General features: G+C 39.6%; 1 protein-coding gene across 1 annotated transcript; it reads left to right on the top strand.

Annotated features, from left to right (window-relative positions):
- The first annotated feature begins 13,209 nt into the window (after nucleotides 1-13,209).
- LOC134802769 (all trans-polyprenyl-diphosphate synthase PDSS2-like) lies at nucleotides 13,210-16,774 on the top strand. The gene is made up of 2 exons (XM_063775466.1): nucleotides 13,210-13,652; nucleotides 15,809-16,774. The coding sequence occupies exons 1-2, from the start codon at nucleotides 13,416-13,418 to the stop codon at nucleotides 16,772-16,774; spliced, it is 1,203 nt and encodes a 400-aa protein (XP_063631536.1). The 5' UTR covers nucleotides 13,210-13,415.
- Nucleotides 16,775-17,084: the final 310 nt, after the last annotated feature.

The following is a 17,084-nucleotide window of genomic DNA, read 5'->3' as shown; positions in this document are numbered from 1 at the left end:
GCGCGTGCCTCCCCTCGTAATGCATTACGGAGACGCGCCATATTTTCGTAGTCACTGAATTCGTACCTTTTTGTTGTTTCCTCGTACGCCTTGAAGAATATCTGCCACTCGCTCGTGTCACCGCTAAAATAAGGGAGCTCGTATACCTGTTTTGGCGGCCTAGGGCGTTTAAGCTCTTTTAGTTGGTCGGCGAGGGCTTGAAATGCTGCAGCGGCGTCGCTCATAAACGCCGGGTCGTTCATTGCGCGCTCCTCCTGTTCTTTCTTCACTCGTGGTGTAGACGTGTAGGCCGCCTACCTCGACTGAGCCGGCTGTGGCTCGCGGGCATAGGCGGACGTGTCCTCGCGCTCGCCCTGATGGGGCGCAAGGTCAAAGTACCTATTATAATCCACTCGCGGTTGATTACGAACTTCACTGATAGCTTTAAAAGTTTCTGAACGCGACGGCCCTACGTCTCGTTCGTACCGGCGCGGTGGCGACTCATCCGGGAGTCCCTGTCTAACCTTTCTTGATTCTAGCCAAGCGTCTATTCTATTAACAGTTTCTAACGGCCTATTCACTTTGTCCGACACTCGCGGTTCATCCACTAAACTGTCACTCGACGACGACCTGCCTAACTGTTCGAGTCTTTTTAATAATCGTTCGTCTTCCGCGGCTCGATTTGCTAACATCGTTTTAATTTGATCTAGTTCCGCACGCTTAGCGCTCGACCGCTGCGAGTGTAACGACGGCGTGTTGCTCCCGTCTCGGCCGTCGGTCGCGTCGCCGGTGGGATGCGCGGGAAGGGATGCGTCGCCGCTCGGCGGAACTCTGCTGGCGTCGACGACGGTTGAAGCCGCGGCCGTCTCTTTCTTGCGCTTGCTCGGTTGCCGCACCGCAACCTTACGAACCTTTGGTATTGCGCCGGTCTTCTTAAATTTGAAGGAATGTGATCTCTGTGAATATGTAGCGGTAGTATTGACGATCGCCTTGATTTCTGCCGGCTGCAATGTAGCTCCGCCGACGGCCTCTGTAACCTCCTGTACGTTACGGTCCACAATAGTACGGTCTCCCTGCTCGGGATCGAGATTCTGTTGACTCTCCTCCGCGTTACGCTTTGACTGCGACCGCGTAGTCATATGACCTAATAAATTGTCCATTTTTAAAACTATCACCAAAGTCAATCAACTAATACACAGGGAGCCTAAAACCGAACGTAAACCTAATTAGTAACGAGCGTAAGTATCGATCGCGACGAAATAATGTCCACGTGTTTTGAAACCTCCTCGCGAAACGAACACGACGTAAACCTAAAAATCACTACGACCCTACGTAGTAATATGCCTCCTAGCCTATTTTACGCGTGATTCGACCGCACTGAATTTATTGTTCAAATAAATCGCTCGCGAACACTTCTCACTTCGGCGACCGATATCTTGCACGACGTTATTCGTGGGGCACTCCTCCTGAAGCTGCAGGTCTTGATCCGGCTCGAAGGACCACGCAATGTAGGCGATGGACGGGGCCGGAACCCCGTAGGCCCACATTCGAACCTAACTTCTTCGATAACTCAGTTGAGTGCTCTTCGGTATAGCCCTATATACTTTTACCGGCTGCAAGTCTGTCCACCCACGAAGTCCTAGCCTTCTTGCCTACTACTTTCCGGGATACTGAAGAAAACACCACTAATATTGTTATTGTCTATAATTATCGTTATCACTGAATAGAAGACATTAAGTAAGGTAAGTAAGTCTATGCGTTTTCTAATTGTGAAACTACTAAAATACCACAGCCTGTTTATAACACACTAAGTTAAGTCTATATGTAAAAATAATTAAATCTGCTTAAACCACTGAACACTTCAGAATAAACTAGAATAGAATCCAGAACTTTCCGGACAGAGTAACCCCGAAGTTATTAATATTTCCTCGCTAACCGGTGAAGATGCACTGCTGGCGCGAGCGGCGCCTCTAGATTATATACGCAATTTTGATCCCATATGGGTGGAAAAAATTGGGGAAAAATTAGCCAATAGTATCCTAGATATCCATTTCCGGTGGATTTCTAGAATGTTCCAACGAACCGGGTTGGTTGCGCAGGAGCAGCCTTACTATTCTAACATACGAGTATATTTCTACTGTCTCTTTCATGCCGTAGAAGGTTCTGGAAACTAGATCAAAAGAAATTTCTCTAACTACTAATACAGTATACCTTATTACAAGGACATAAGGTCCAGCAAATTCAACAGTGACTAGTGCATTGTTTTAATGTGATTAATTATTTATCTATAAACCTATACCTGGCAATTATTGTACTAAAAGTTGTGGAAAACTAAGTATTTATATAATCTTAAAGCTGATTTAGCCGGAAATGATTTTAAATGACATAAAATGCGTTTTTTGTTAATAATTCTTAGAATATACAATATTTTAGAAAATTACGACACTTAGGGCATTAAATATGTTATTCCACAAAAATGTATAACATTTTCATATTAATTAAAAGCCTTATTATAGAAAAAAGCGACAGTAACATAGTGGTAGTATGGCGCTGTCTCTTTCAGCGCGTCAAGGACAAAACGATTCCCTGCCGCTTCGCACGCGCGTTATGAACCTATTTAATGCCTTATTCTAGCCTAACTACTTACTAAACTATATCTACGATTCTATATAATAAAATGTTAACTTATTAGGTACGTAGGTACTAAAATAGTCGCTGGGTGTCCGTAACAGTGACGTCCGTGTCTTTGAACGGACCAATCACGGCACGGGACCTCGCTCACCTCGTCCCCCGCACCCCCGTATTTTTGGCATCATCGGTTTCATGAAATAATTACTCTAAACTCGGTCTAGAGGATTCCTAGTCTATGGGTCGGTTGCACCAAACTGTTCGTATCGTTAAAGAGTTCGCTAAATTTTTATGTATGGAAAGTTTCATAGTAAAGCGCCGGGGCGCGCCGGCTGACGTTGATCAGTCTGTCAAATGTGGTTGGTGCAACTGGCCCTATGTGTCACATAGTTCAGTTTCATAGTACGAAGTACCATTTCGTAAGTTTCGGCCCGGCCGATATATTTGTGGTACATTGTAAATATTTCCCGCACCTATTACTGCTAGTGGTCCAATAAACTCGAGGCCTGTGAGCCTTTTTTTAGGGCTCGCCTCATTTCATGACGCCTAAAAGGCTAAAAGCCTTTTTTATTTCATTAGTAAAATAGGCTTTTAGCCTTTTAGGCGTCAAGAGATGAGGCGAGCCCTAAAAAAAGGGCTAACAGAGCTCGAGTCTTTTGGATCACTAATTACTGCTTGGAGTTGGGGGTTGTGCACAAATCACGCGAGGTGTTTTCGGCTACTTTTTGACCCCCCCTCTACATGATATTTAAGCGGGACTCCCTCTGGTCGCATAATAACTTTTGTCATATTTTTAATTGTCATAACACTTTATGTATAAAATTGTAAGTCATAAAAATCTTTAGTCAGAATTATCCTGAGCATAACTGGGTTTTTGTCATAAATTAGTTATGACATAATTTTTGTAGTCATTAATTTAATTCGCATAAAATTTTAAGTCATCTGCTTGATATCCATAATTGTTTATCGTTCGAAGTATTGCAGTGCATAGTATTAATATAGTCATAAAAAATTAAGGGGCCGGTATATGACGTTTTCGATTTAGACCTCACTTTGTAACCATAATTTGTTCAATAAATGTTTAATAATTGCATTAAATTACACGTAAATTTGTTCACGAAGAAACCGTGTACCGACTCTTCATGCCATTGTATTTTTAATTTGCTGTTATTCTCTACAAATCGACACTAAAAGTATCAAAAAATCAAAATATGGAGTTCCGTTTGAGACGGAAGCAAAACAATTTTGTCTTTGACAGTAATTGAATTATTGTATGATTCTGAAAGCTAGATAATTCAGCTACCAATTTATTATCGATTTATATTTTTACTCACAAAGACAACACAGAAATTCAATCTCAAATGTAAACTTTCGAACAATTTCCATACATTGACGACATCACTCAAAATTCTTCTTCAAGTCAGATGCCCGTTGGGGCTACACCGGAGCACACGTGTACTTCTTCAAATGAAAATGACAGCTTGATTTTCTTGCTTTTGACAATTATATTGACATTAAATCATATACGCACACGAGAAAGTATACCAGTAGATAAATTGTATTTCATAAAATAGGGTACATAAATATCAGCTTGCGTCTCATTTAAATTTGATTTGCTGTTATAATGGTTGAAAACCGCAGTAAACTATCTTAAAACAATACGATTACAGTCGAATTTAAGTATTATGTTCCTTCAAAACTCGCTTAAAATGAAAAAAGTTTAAAGACTCATCTTTACTGATTGGGATCAATTTTTATTATGCTGGTATCATTTTGCGTCAGTTTAAAAACGTATTTGACTTCTGTACGTCAATGAATTTTGATGACAATTGTAATCTTGTATTATATTATAGAACTTTTATCTTAAAATAATGCCTATTAACAGGAAGAGTTATGTAATTCGTATAAGTAATACCTGAAAGTCTTGTACCTAGATCTGTAATACCATGGATTGCGACGAATAAATGATAATGATTATGCGGTTCGCTCCGTCTATATGTATAATGCGTGTACGTGCTGTTCTCTGAAAATCTTCAAGAAAAAATAACGGCTAGACCAGCACTAAGTACTAGCGAGTTTTTGCGGCTTTGGAGACCGAGATGAAGCTTACAGGCCAATAGCGCTCTAGTTATTGTTATGTATACCTATGTATCGAATGTTTTATAAATTACCTATAAAAAGCAATGTTTTATTTTGATTAGGTCTACATTTTGTGCATATTGCATATCTGAAGTATTTTCGCACTAAACTTGAAACTTTCGTTGAATGTACAGTCACCTGCAATTTATGTTACACAACGAAGGCCGCAAAAATATCTGACACGATCTTATTTGTAGAACCATAAGACCATGTCACATATTTTTGCGGCCTTCGAAGAGTAGGTACCGTCATTATCACCAACTTTGCCCGCTTATTTTTTAAAACGAATTTCTCAAAAAACATCACATCATATGACTTTTTTTGCTCAGCACGTCCATTGTGATCAAACGCATCAGTTTATTAAAAAAAATATATTTTTATCGTGTTTTTACTAATTTTTTTGCGTTTTAGAGGGCGGGCAAAGATATCCGGGGTTTTCGCCAACATTGCCCACGTCAATTTGGTATTCAAATACAGCTCGTATGATGATGATGTCTAAGGATCACTTAAAGGTTTTGGGCAATCCTACCATTCCCTGTTAATAACTTAGCGATAAGTGTAAAAACTTTAAAATAAATTTGCTGGGCAATGTTGCCTACCCGTTTTTGCCCATTTCCAAATAAGGCTCGCCTAAGCATTTTACAATCTAGACATAATCTATGCTTCATGTGTTATAACTCAAACCCGGAAATATTTGTCAAAGAGTTCTCAATTTTTTCTACTTGCATTCATTATTTATCAATTTTTTGCCCGCCGAAATATACCCTATATTAGACAACTCGCTCAAACTCTAAATTCCCAAGTCAAGTTATGCACAAGTTTGGTATATAGTTTTGTCAGAAATATAACCTATTTTCTACTAAAAATAGCAGGGTGGCCATAACTATTATAATTTTTTCTACATTAACGAATTTGTTTAAAATTGTCGTTTTGGGCAAAGTTTCCCTGGAGGCAAAGTTGGCGCTAATGACGTAACATATTATTGCAGGTGACTGTACATAAATGTTTCGGTGATTTTGAGATTATTTTTCAGGTTAGTTTACTAACAATCAAGTTATGCAGATACCGATTTCGTGAACGTATAAGTAGTAAGGTACCGCTATTGTTTAGCGATACCGATTAGTTTTGAAGGCAAAACTATACCGTTGAAATATAAAGATTAAAGATATTAAAATTACAGCAGGGACAACCATTTTTTATAGGTGTACCTAAACCATCATTGGCCGAGCGTTAGCAAAGGTCTCCGTTTCAGCTTGGGCAAAAATGCTTTTGTATGTTCTCCTTTGCAGATCACATTTCTCAACTGATTCTCGTGAAAATTTGTAAGCAGGTTCGATAGAACTATTCTGTTTCGCTTTATTCGCCAAAATGGAAATGCCACCCTGCTGAAACTTTATTTATTTAAATTCCTATTGAATGGATTTTGCACCTTATGAAAAACCGTATAGAGTAGTAAATAACATTTTACATCTGACTTAATGACATCTTGTTTTATTCGCTTTAATTGTACAAAACGCGTATCTCGACAAAGCAATATTAGGTAGTAAAACAGTCAACAATCAAATTAATTAAATAGTTAAGTACGTCACGTGTGACATGAACAGACAAGGAAAGCAAGATTAAATGCATTGTTTCTCTTTCATCTTTCAATGGAACGCTTTTACCCTCAAAGGAGGCTAGTGGTCAATACTAAACTAAAAGTCCAATCTTAAAAAAAACATGATGGGTCACTGACCTGTCCCAGTGAAGTGAGGTAGTGTGCGTGAAGTGCGCTTGTGTGTGAAATGGGGTAAATTGACAGAATCTGAAATTTTACCCACCGCTACCGTCGCCTTAAGTCATATATTTAGTGGTCATTATAGAAACTAATCATAATAGGTAGGTTAGGTTCGTTAGGTTGCTTTAGATGCCCGAAGGGCAAACTACGCAGAAATAGGAGCCCCGCGTGAGCGGGGCTCCGTCAGGCCTCCGTCACACGCTCAAGGCCACGCGCTATATGCCTACCGCTCGGCGTATCGTCGACGATACAACCGACAGAGGGCCGCCGAACGCCCGCCTGAACGCTCGCACCGCACGTTTCCCGCGCTTACGCTTCGAGATGCCGAAACCACGTAATTATTGTGCAGTAAATGGGTGTAAAAGTCAAAAAACAAAGGAAAAAGCCTATAATGAAGATTCATTTTTTTATGGCGGGCTGAAGGTCCCACCTGAAACGTTTAATAATTATATTGAAGGGTTAGAAAAAGTATTTTTAAATAATTTTGACGACGTAATAATTAATCGGCCTGGTAGCACCGTATTACAACTTTTAAAAACCGTTGCTTTTCCGTTGCTTTGCTCCTGAGTATTTATTAAAATTATTTACGCGATTTAGGATATTTACAACTATAAAATTTAATAACAGAGAATTCCGAGAAGGGAAAAAAATTAAATCATTATATAAGACTAAAACATATTTCATTGACTAATAAAAAATATGGTTGATCCGCAACATTCGTTTTATTACAATAATCATTAATCATCATAGGTAGATGCCTACAACCCTAGCGCATTCTTACGATGACGCGTTAGCACGTGACTCGCACGGCGGGCAACACAGTCTCGACTCTTTGTGCGCGTACTTATGGTACATTTCTTCTTGTCCTGAGCAGCAGGTATTATTATTAAGGTTTTGTAGGCTATTATAGCGTAGGTATTTTCGCTTTTGTTTGGGAATGAAGTATCTGTTACGTAGTAACTATTTATTAATCTGTGGTTCCGTCGAATTAAGTGTTTGGACGGAGATTAGGGAAAAGGTTTTTTTCGAGGAGTTGTTGAGAGACTAAAATTAGTTTCTTAAATTATTTATGTAAACCATTATGGTTGAAAATTATTATGCTACAAAACGTTATACGTAAAAACCTTATAAATATCGATAAATATGGTTTTAGCTGGTATGACATTTGATTCATTATAATCAAAACCTATATGCACAAAAAATGTATGACAACTGCTGAGTATGTCATCAAATATTATGGCTAAAAATGTATGACACAATATAATATGACTTTTCATTTGTATGCCCAATGATGATTATGACACAAGTTGTTATGCGCATCAAAGATATGACCTAAACTTGTATGCAACCCAATATGGACCCTATTAAAGCTCTCTAACGGACCTCTACGTGTTGGATCTATATCCCTACGCGAGCCTATCAAAAGATCGGGATTTATATGCCCGTGAAATACAATAATAAATAAATAATCAATGTGATACAATCTACATCAAATCCCACATCTTGATTATTGACCTGACCATAAAAACTGGTCTGAAGTGAAATGGTATTTGACGCATCTTATAAAAAAAATGAACTTTCGAAAAAGGAATCCGTTTAAATCACCAAGTTGACCCGTACCTCAAACGATTTGTGTAGAAAACGTAGATCTTCAAGACTGGTCGTGTAAACAAGCGTTATGCGATCCATGATATAGCTGTTAGCTCTTAATTATATTGAGTTAGAGTCGGGTTTTGAGTGTTTTGATGAGTAGTAGGTGTATGTGTAAAGTTGTTTTTCTCTACGGTACATCGGTCTGTCCACTAGCGGCCTACTTTACACGGTCAAGCGCAGCTGTGTTGCCATCATAGTGTTGTTTAACCGGAATTATGGATTTTTTCAATCTATTATATGGTTCATAATTAACTACATATTCTTTTATTCTAACAAAGTTATTTATAAAGCTAGGGTACCGTTTAATACATATATGATTATATATGAAGTGACCGGTTTCCACTGCTCTTGATTGTATACCTGGAAAATATATGAAAACATTAAAAATACAAATTTATTAAAACTGGCCAATTTTATTGTTACAGGTAAAGTAGGTTCATACTTAGATATTCATATTATTATTTCTTTGTGTATTTAGGTACTAGAGATGCGCAAAACGCTTCACTGAGTTGAAAAGATTGATTCATTATCTTTCGCTCGCGGTGATATGTATCACTCATTTCGCTCATTTGGTTCATTTCGCTCACTGGATCTGAAAGCTATATGTATTGTTCACGAGTGAGTAGAGAGAGATGTCAATCAATCAGATACACACAGCCAAAGTGCGACCAAGATGGAGAATCACGCGATACGATTCCGCCATGTTTTCCCGACACTCTTCGAATTCTTCGGAACCGCTCCGAAAAATATTCGCATCGTTTCACTCGCTCAGTCGCTCGTCACGCTCGACCGGCTCATTCGAATCATGAGTGGGAAAGAGCGAGCAAGGACCACTGAGATAGATGAGTTGAGTTACTGAGCGAAATGAGCCAGTTGAATCTGCACTGAGTTGAAGAGTGAGTGAGTTCGGTCAAATGATACAGTTCATTTAAATAACTCACTCGTGAACGACACATGTCTATTGCGTACAATACAATAAAAAACTGTTATTGTTATGGCACTCCACAAATATTATTACAACAAACTGGTACAAAAAAATGACAATGACACCTACGAGTAAGTAAGTTTCGGAATGGAAATTTTCTTATTTCCAAAATGAAGAGTTTCTTTGTTCCCTGTAATATGTTCCTGAAATTTCCTAGAACTTTTCCAACTGTTTGGAAACTTTCCATAACATGCCTATATGTAAATAGAATTGTCATTTTACTTTAATATTTATTAATGTATTTTAGTTGGGGAATTTTTAAACCTAATAAACTGTAAAGTTACGGTCTTGAAAATAACCTACCTGGGTCGTTCTCTCATTTCGTGCAAATCGGTGATGTTCTCTCGATTTGTAAATTTTCTTTTAAATGGTAAATTTTTGGGTTTTCATGCATTGTGGATTCATTTATTGACACTTTTATGCTAAAGGCACCTTCGTAACCTTATTCCTTTTCATTTAATAAGACTGGTGGTAATGAACTGCGCGCTGGTAATGAAATGGGCATGGATGGTAATTTTATCAGTGGAGGGTAATGAAACAAACTTATGAAATCGCAATAAAAAAACTTTAGTTAACGAAAATTAACACCATTAATATAATGAACAACATTAAAATCACGTGTCTTAAGCGCTGTGCAGACGATCAAGCCGACTTAACAAATACTCCGGCTTGACAATCGCGACTTATGATTTACCACCTAGCTTGTAGCGATTGTCAAGCACAATTTACGTGATTGAAGACGTATTTCGTATTGTTTATTTATTTAATGATCACACAGCACTACATTAGTCTTGTCACCAACACACTGAGAAACTACATACTTTAATTTAAAATTAACATCCAAATACACTCGACTGCCAATCCAGCCACCGTAGCTCCATAAACTCGCAAAATCTCAAGCACTCATGAGTCAACAGGAGAAGCCTAAGGGTTATATTTCTAATGTCCGGTACAAAAAGTCTTACAAGCCTCTCTACTAGTTCAAGGCAGCCAGAGTCTCCACGAAAAGCCCAACAAGCTAAAAGTAGTAGGCTTAAGTTGTGCCTCACCTCCAAAGAAATGAAGCCCATGGTTCCTAAAATAAATATTTTTTGGTAATACACCCTAAGGAAATTCCTTTGGACCTTTTCCAATAGTAGAATGTACGTTGACTCGTAAGGGATCCAGGCTAATGCTGACGCCTCCGACTTGCTTCTGACCAGAACATTGTAAAAAACTTTTATGGGGCAAGGGTCACGGAATTCTCTGACGTTGCGAGTGACAAAGCCTAATCTACTGAAGCTACAGTACCAAGTGCTTTGATATGGTCGTGAAATCTTAGCCGCGTATCGAATATGACCGCAAGATCCTTTACTGAGACGACTCTTGTTATTACAAGAGTCTATTGATCTAAGAGTCTATTGGCTCAGGTCCAAGAAAAAATTGAGCATGTGTAGGAAATAGGGCTTGATTAAAACTACACACTTGACACTTAGCCGCATTGAAAGTCAGTTTGTTATCCCGACTCCATTGGAACAGAGATGAAACATCCTCCTGCAGCAACTTACAATCCTCCTCCTTCTCAACTCAATATACCAATTTAAGATCGTTGGCGTAGAGTAGACAACGAGCGTTATGGATAACCGAGGGCAGGTCATTGACCATTATTCCAAATAGGAAAGGCCCCAAGATTGAACCTTGGCTGTCACCAGAACGAGTATGGTACGGATCTGGTACGAAGTGGCCATGCTGGTCGTTGCGTACTGCGGTTGATCACGCAGATAACTGGCAAAAATGTTAAGCAAATGTGGATTGAACCCAATAGCGTCTAGTTTGTGTAGGAATACATCGTTACCCACACGATTGAAGGCTTTTCGGAAATCATAATACAGGACGTCTATCAGGATACCCATATCCAGATGCTCTGAGATGGTGTCAACCAAGGTCAGGTTAGTTTTCACAGACCGTTTCGCTCTGAAACCATGCTGAGTGTTGCACAGGAATAATGGTTTCACTTGTTTCGACAACGTGCCATGGAGTATGGACTCAAACAGCTTTGCTGAAACTGAAAGAAAAGAATACCTTGACTTTGGGATCGGTCTTATCCGTGAAATCTTCCAATGGTGAGGATATGTACTTGTGGAGAGTAGGTACCAGATTAAGCATGGAGTGTATTGGACCATTCAAATGCTCTAAACACCCCTTTAAGATATATGCAGGTACCTAAGTAGTCTGGACCAACAGCATAGAAGCCCGAAAAACTTACTTTGGTGTTAAGACCCCTTATGCAGGTACCTAAGTAGTCTGGACCAACAGCATAGAAGCACGAAAAACTTACTTTGGTGTTAAGACCCCTTACATTTTGGTAAATTAGATCCAGTGAAGGTTTCAAATCAGGATTCCGAACTAAGTATTACTGGTTGGTTTTTGTCTGACTCCCATTGACGTTGGATTTACGAAATGACCACGATTATCGGGCTACATAGTTGGAAATAAACAGGATTCATACATTGTCGAGGGTACTCCTATTTTGAAAGTCTTGGAGTCCCCTTTGAGCTTAAGTTCATCGACAGTGCACCATGAATAACAGCAGCTATGCCCGTATGTCCTCCGATCCTCAAGCTATATTCCACAGATGGATGAACTTGCGATGGTCCACCGCCCTGAGAGGGATTTTACACCGCTTTTTACTGCTGGTATCAGTTTTCTGAGATTTATCACGCACGGATTGGGAATTGTCGCTTTTGACGGCGGAGGCACTATTATTGCTTATCGGCCTGTGTTTATATTTCTGTAGTTTCTGCCCTTTATTCCAAACATGTGCCCCGTTCTCTACCTTATCGTCGACAGGTATCAGATGATTCCAACTCACTTAGTCTCTTAGTAACGTGTCAAATTTCTCAGCACAGTCCTTGAGTGCGGTCTGGTATTATATGTAGAGCGCCAGATTATGTTAATCTACTGCGCTCTAGTTAAATCCAAAAAATCACCAGTTGGGCTCCCCTATATATTATTACAGTTTACAGTTTTAAATGCTTATACCAACATTCTATTTATAATAACTTAACCCTCTTTCCATTAAATGCACTGCCTCAAATACATTATCATTACTTTCTAAATTCGTTCATTACCTTCCCTGGCAAAATTGGAAGGAAAAGAAATGAATGAAACAGATATGAATGAAGTTTTGGAAGTTTTAGTCGCCTAGGTCGGTTGATATCAGACCTTAATTTCGCAGAATAAGCCACACGAAAGGCAACCCTAAAACACATCAATTAGGTATAATTTTAATAATGTACAATTGGTACTTACTGTATATATCACTAGATGGCGATGACGATTTATCTGAACCACACTCCTTCCCGACACGAGAGAATGTAGGTATTTTCGTCAAAAGCAACATACGGACGACCGCTGTGGTAGCACGCGGCCAACTGACTGACGAACAATGTGTTGTATCCGCGGGAATTGCTATATACCCTTGCTATATAGCAAAATATAGCTAATCCATTTCTCGCGTCGGTAATGAAGAAATTGCTTGGACCATCACTTATAAAGCTGTATAGTTTTATTGTTAATTTCTTAGCGTATAATATTATAGGATATAAAACATAACTAAATTACTTGTTTACTGAACCAACAACAAGTTTTCTATTTTTAGTATCTTAAGGTTCAAATGGGGGTCAAAGTTTAACTTCACGCGTTACATGCAGAGAGGAATGAAAATAGTGGGGGTTAATTGTAAATATAAAGAAAATAACCACCTTTTTAGAATTGTTCATGGCGGGCCAATATACTTTAGGTCCTATGTTACAACCTTGCATTAACAGATATTCGAAAACACCATCACATTTTCGGTAAATTGCAAATAATACCGATTTGCACGAAATGCGAGAATGACCCACCTATCTAAAAATCTTACCGGCTGCTCTATTTACCGATGGTCTTCGCGACTATGTTTAATATACGTTGCAAATACAAATGGTAAATAGACCAAAGTAAATAATAAGTACAAATGCAATTGCTACTACATAGGAATATACGTTTACACAATTTACACGGACACAGTTGACAAATCCTAATTACTAAAACAATATAAATACCTATTGTTTATATAACCAACCTTGTCACATATTATAATGTCAAGCCACACTTCAGTAACTTTTGGGGTCGGACATTGATTCCAGAAAACTGGCAACACAGTCTCACGCACATCACTTACCCGTCAGCCGCGGCACGCGATCGTCGTCTCAAATTAAAAAGTAAAAATTCAAAATGGCGCGCGTTTTCCGCGCTTTCCGCCGGCCGTTCTTTTTTCAAACTCGACACGAATCTACAATGGCTTCGTTGACGAAGGACGAGATTTTGATACTTTTGCGACCGCCTTTTACTAATTGGAGTAATATCATAAGAGATGCTGAGAAAGTTGTGGGATATCCTACATCGTTTATGAATCTGAGGTGTCTGTTGAGTGACGAGTTTGCTAATATGGCGCTGTATTTAAGGAAATTGGTAAGTTTCATGTTATCAACCATTATTAAGTTTTCCTGTGTTCGTATATTGACCACTAGTTTCTGTCAGCGACATCTGTACGTCAGTATTCAGCATATATATTAGGTAAATTCAACCATTTGACTCCTATAATGTTGAGGGATAATTTTCGTATTAGAAACTATCCTATTAATGTTCATTAGGATTATATTTGTAATATTTTACAGTTACCTATTTTCCTCGCGTTGGTGTGGTAAAAAAATTTGTGTTACAACTAGGTGGGTAGCAAAGTTTGTTTAACCCTCCTGCATGGAAGCCCTGGCAACGCTCAAGATTCTATATGAGAATTGAATCAATTTTGTAAAATATATATATATACAGTGGTACTACTAAACTAAATTAATAACTAGCTTAAATCTAAAATAGGCCCTTGAGGCATTGTAATCTTTCACTTGCCCGGGTTGATACTATTGATATTGAGCACGAGGGGTTAAACAACAACTTTGTCCCCTACTAAAACAAATAGGTCATGGGGCTATTGCGCTAGTTTACGTCCAGCTTATTGCAATCCTTGATGTGAAAACAATATATTTATCTACATAAAAATAATATTTATCAATACTTACTTACTTACTCCTCTGGCGCAGCGACCCAAAGTGTGTCTTGGCCTCCAACACGACTGCTCGCCACTGATCCCGGTCCTGTGCCATTTCTCGCCAGTTTTCAATCCGGAGCTCGCGCAGATCAGCGTCCACCACATCCGCCCATCGATACCTAGGTCGGCCGACAGGGCGGCGTTCTATCGGTTTTCCCTCAAACGCTCTTTTCACCGCCCGATCACCTCCCATTCGCTCAAGATGGCCGAGCCACCGAAGCCTTTGCGCCTTTGTCACACCAATGATGTTTGGTTCCGCAACTAGTTCTTCAACTCTCACGCCCCGTCAGAGCGACGGGTATATTCAGCTTGAAATCTCAAAATTGACTTTTAGCTCAGCTCCCGTTTCGTCTTAATCTTGAAAGTTAAAGTTAAATTTAAAAGGTGTTTTCACTAGAGGTTAATTGGACTGCGGATGATATAAACAGACTACTTTCACGACGATATGACGTCAGTAAGTAGGTGGGCGTGAAAGTGGTTCCATCGAAATAGGAACTGTTATTGTTTACACGCTTATAAATAAGTAGTTTCGTTTTTTTTGACGAGTTATAAATAGAAATAGCGATTCTCAGCTATAATCTGATTGTATTAAGTGTTATAGCCGGTCAAACAAGTTGGTCAGTAGAAAAAGGCGCGAAACTTATATTTTCTATGGGACGATAACCCTTCGCGGCTACATTTTTTTAATTTGCCGCTCTTTTCTACTGACGGAAATTGCTTGGCAGAGTATATTTATGTAGATATCAAGTATCACTTTGTGAAAATATGTCACAAAAAATCCAGCATATTCTGTTGTTTATGTTTTTTAGGTACATATAACTCTTGAAAGGCTCGCGCAACGAATTAATTAACAACGAAATTATTATAATTGTTACCTTTAGAGCATTTCACCTAATTAATTCAGATTAATTAAACCATATGATTATTATAACATGTTATAACGGAATCCATCTTACTTTATTCATTTCAATTCAGCAAGAGCGAAGAGCTGGCGGCTTCCTCTCACAACGTATCAGCATTGCGATACAACATAGAGTAATTATAAGTAAAGAAAGGGTGGTAACTCCATCCATACATCAATTTTCTTACCAAAACGCGAGTTATTCGTAGTCGACATCTAGCGTCAAGTAATGTATTTATCAGTACCGCTACTTGACACCAGATGTCACGAGTGTTGTGACTGACGAAAAATGTACTGCTAAAACAATTTACAACTATAAGCAGAAGGAGTTGAAAATAGAGTTTCGGTTATCCGCGGTTATAATATTAGCTGAAAACTGTTGCGCATTAGAGTGTTCGTTCGTCGCGACATCTATTGTCACCTAACAGTACTGATAAATTCTGCTACTTGACGCTAGATGTCGACTACGAAATAACTCGCGTTTTGGTAACAAAACTGATGTATGGAGTTACCACTCTTTCTTAACTTATATTTCTCTATGACCTTATCTACCTGGGAGTGTATGACTCATAAAGCCCTAATTTATTATTAACCTTCTAATTTTAAATTTTACCATTCCAGCTGGGCAGCAACCACCTCGTGATGCAGACAGCCAAGAACGTCCTCTACGGGGACTCCAAGAACCTCCAACCTTGGGGGCTGATCATCCTCCTCCTCTCCAAGTCTGTCAAGACCTCATCCACTCCCCTACAAGCCAAACAGATAGAGGAGAAGCAGAGACTCCTCGCCGAACTGACCGAAATGATGAGAACAGGCCATCTGATCCATAAAGGCATAGTAAATGTTCCATTCGCTAAAAGATCTAAAAGCACAGAATCAGCGATCTTCGGAAATAAAATAGCATTACTCCTTGGAGACTATATCTTAGTGACAGCCAATGATATGCTCGCAAAGCTAAGGAACTCTGAAGTCTCCTACATAATTTCTTCTGCTTTAAGAGACTTATCCGAAGGAGAATTTTTCGGAGAACGAGATGAACAGAACCAACCGATTCCAGGCAAACCTAAAGCAGTACCCGATGATGTAGACATCACGTTTGATACCACTACAATCTCTGTTGATGATGTCTTGGGCAGACCTAGGAAAGAATGGACTATTAGATCAGTTTATAACGGCGCATCCTTGCTTGGCAGGGGATGCCAGTCTGCGATGGTCCTAGGCCAACAAAATAGGGAAACTATCAGCTATGCGTATCATTTTGGATGTCATGTTGGACTTGCTTGGCAGGCTGCTGCTGAAAACCAGACTTTAACGTCGAACAGCAAAGATCAGTTTTGCTTAGCGAGTGCCCCCGTCTTATTCGCTTTGGAAGAAAATCCAAGCCTATATCAGATTATAGACCAAGCGAAGGGAGACTTAAAAGACGTGGATTATGAAGATCTAAAATTCAATATTTTAAAGACTGATGCTATTAATAAAACTCAGAAGCTGTATGAAGACCATGCGCAGAAAGCCATAGCTTATATTGAAAGTATTGGACAGAACGAATCGGTTGATATGGTTAAGAAATTGATAAATACTTTTTAAAGCTTTCCTTACTTCGCTATCGCGATTACCCAAAATGAGTCGTGGCCTCCAACACAAGAGCACGCCACTTTGATCGGTCCAGGCCGCGTAGCCAACATGCCAATCGCTTAAGGCTTGGCCACACACAGAGCGCGACGCAGCGCCGCGTCCGCGCCGCGTGATGCCGACGCGAAGCCTGGTCAAACAGGGCGCGCGCCGATCGCGCCGGCCTCACGCTCTCAACACGCCCTCAAGGCGCGCGTGAACGCGGCGCGGCCGCGCGGGAACGCGGCGCACCGCTCGCTGCCTACGTCCGATCCTACTGACGTGA

The sequence above is a fragment of the Cydia splendana genome, chromosome 25, assembly GCF_910591565.1.
Source record: "Cydia splendana chromosome 25, ilCydSple1.2, whole genome shotgun sequence".
Classification (NCBI taxonomy): Eukaryota; Metazoa; Arthropoda; class Insecta; order Lepidoptera; family Tortricidae; genus Cydia; species Cydia splendana.
The sequence above is the reverse complement of the archived record's forward strand: the minus strand, read 5'-3'. Positions and strand labels throughout refer to the sequence as shown.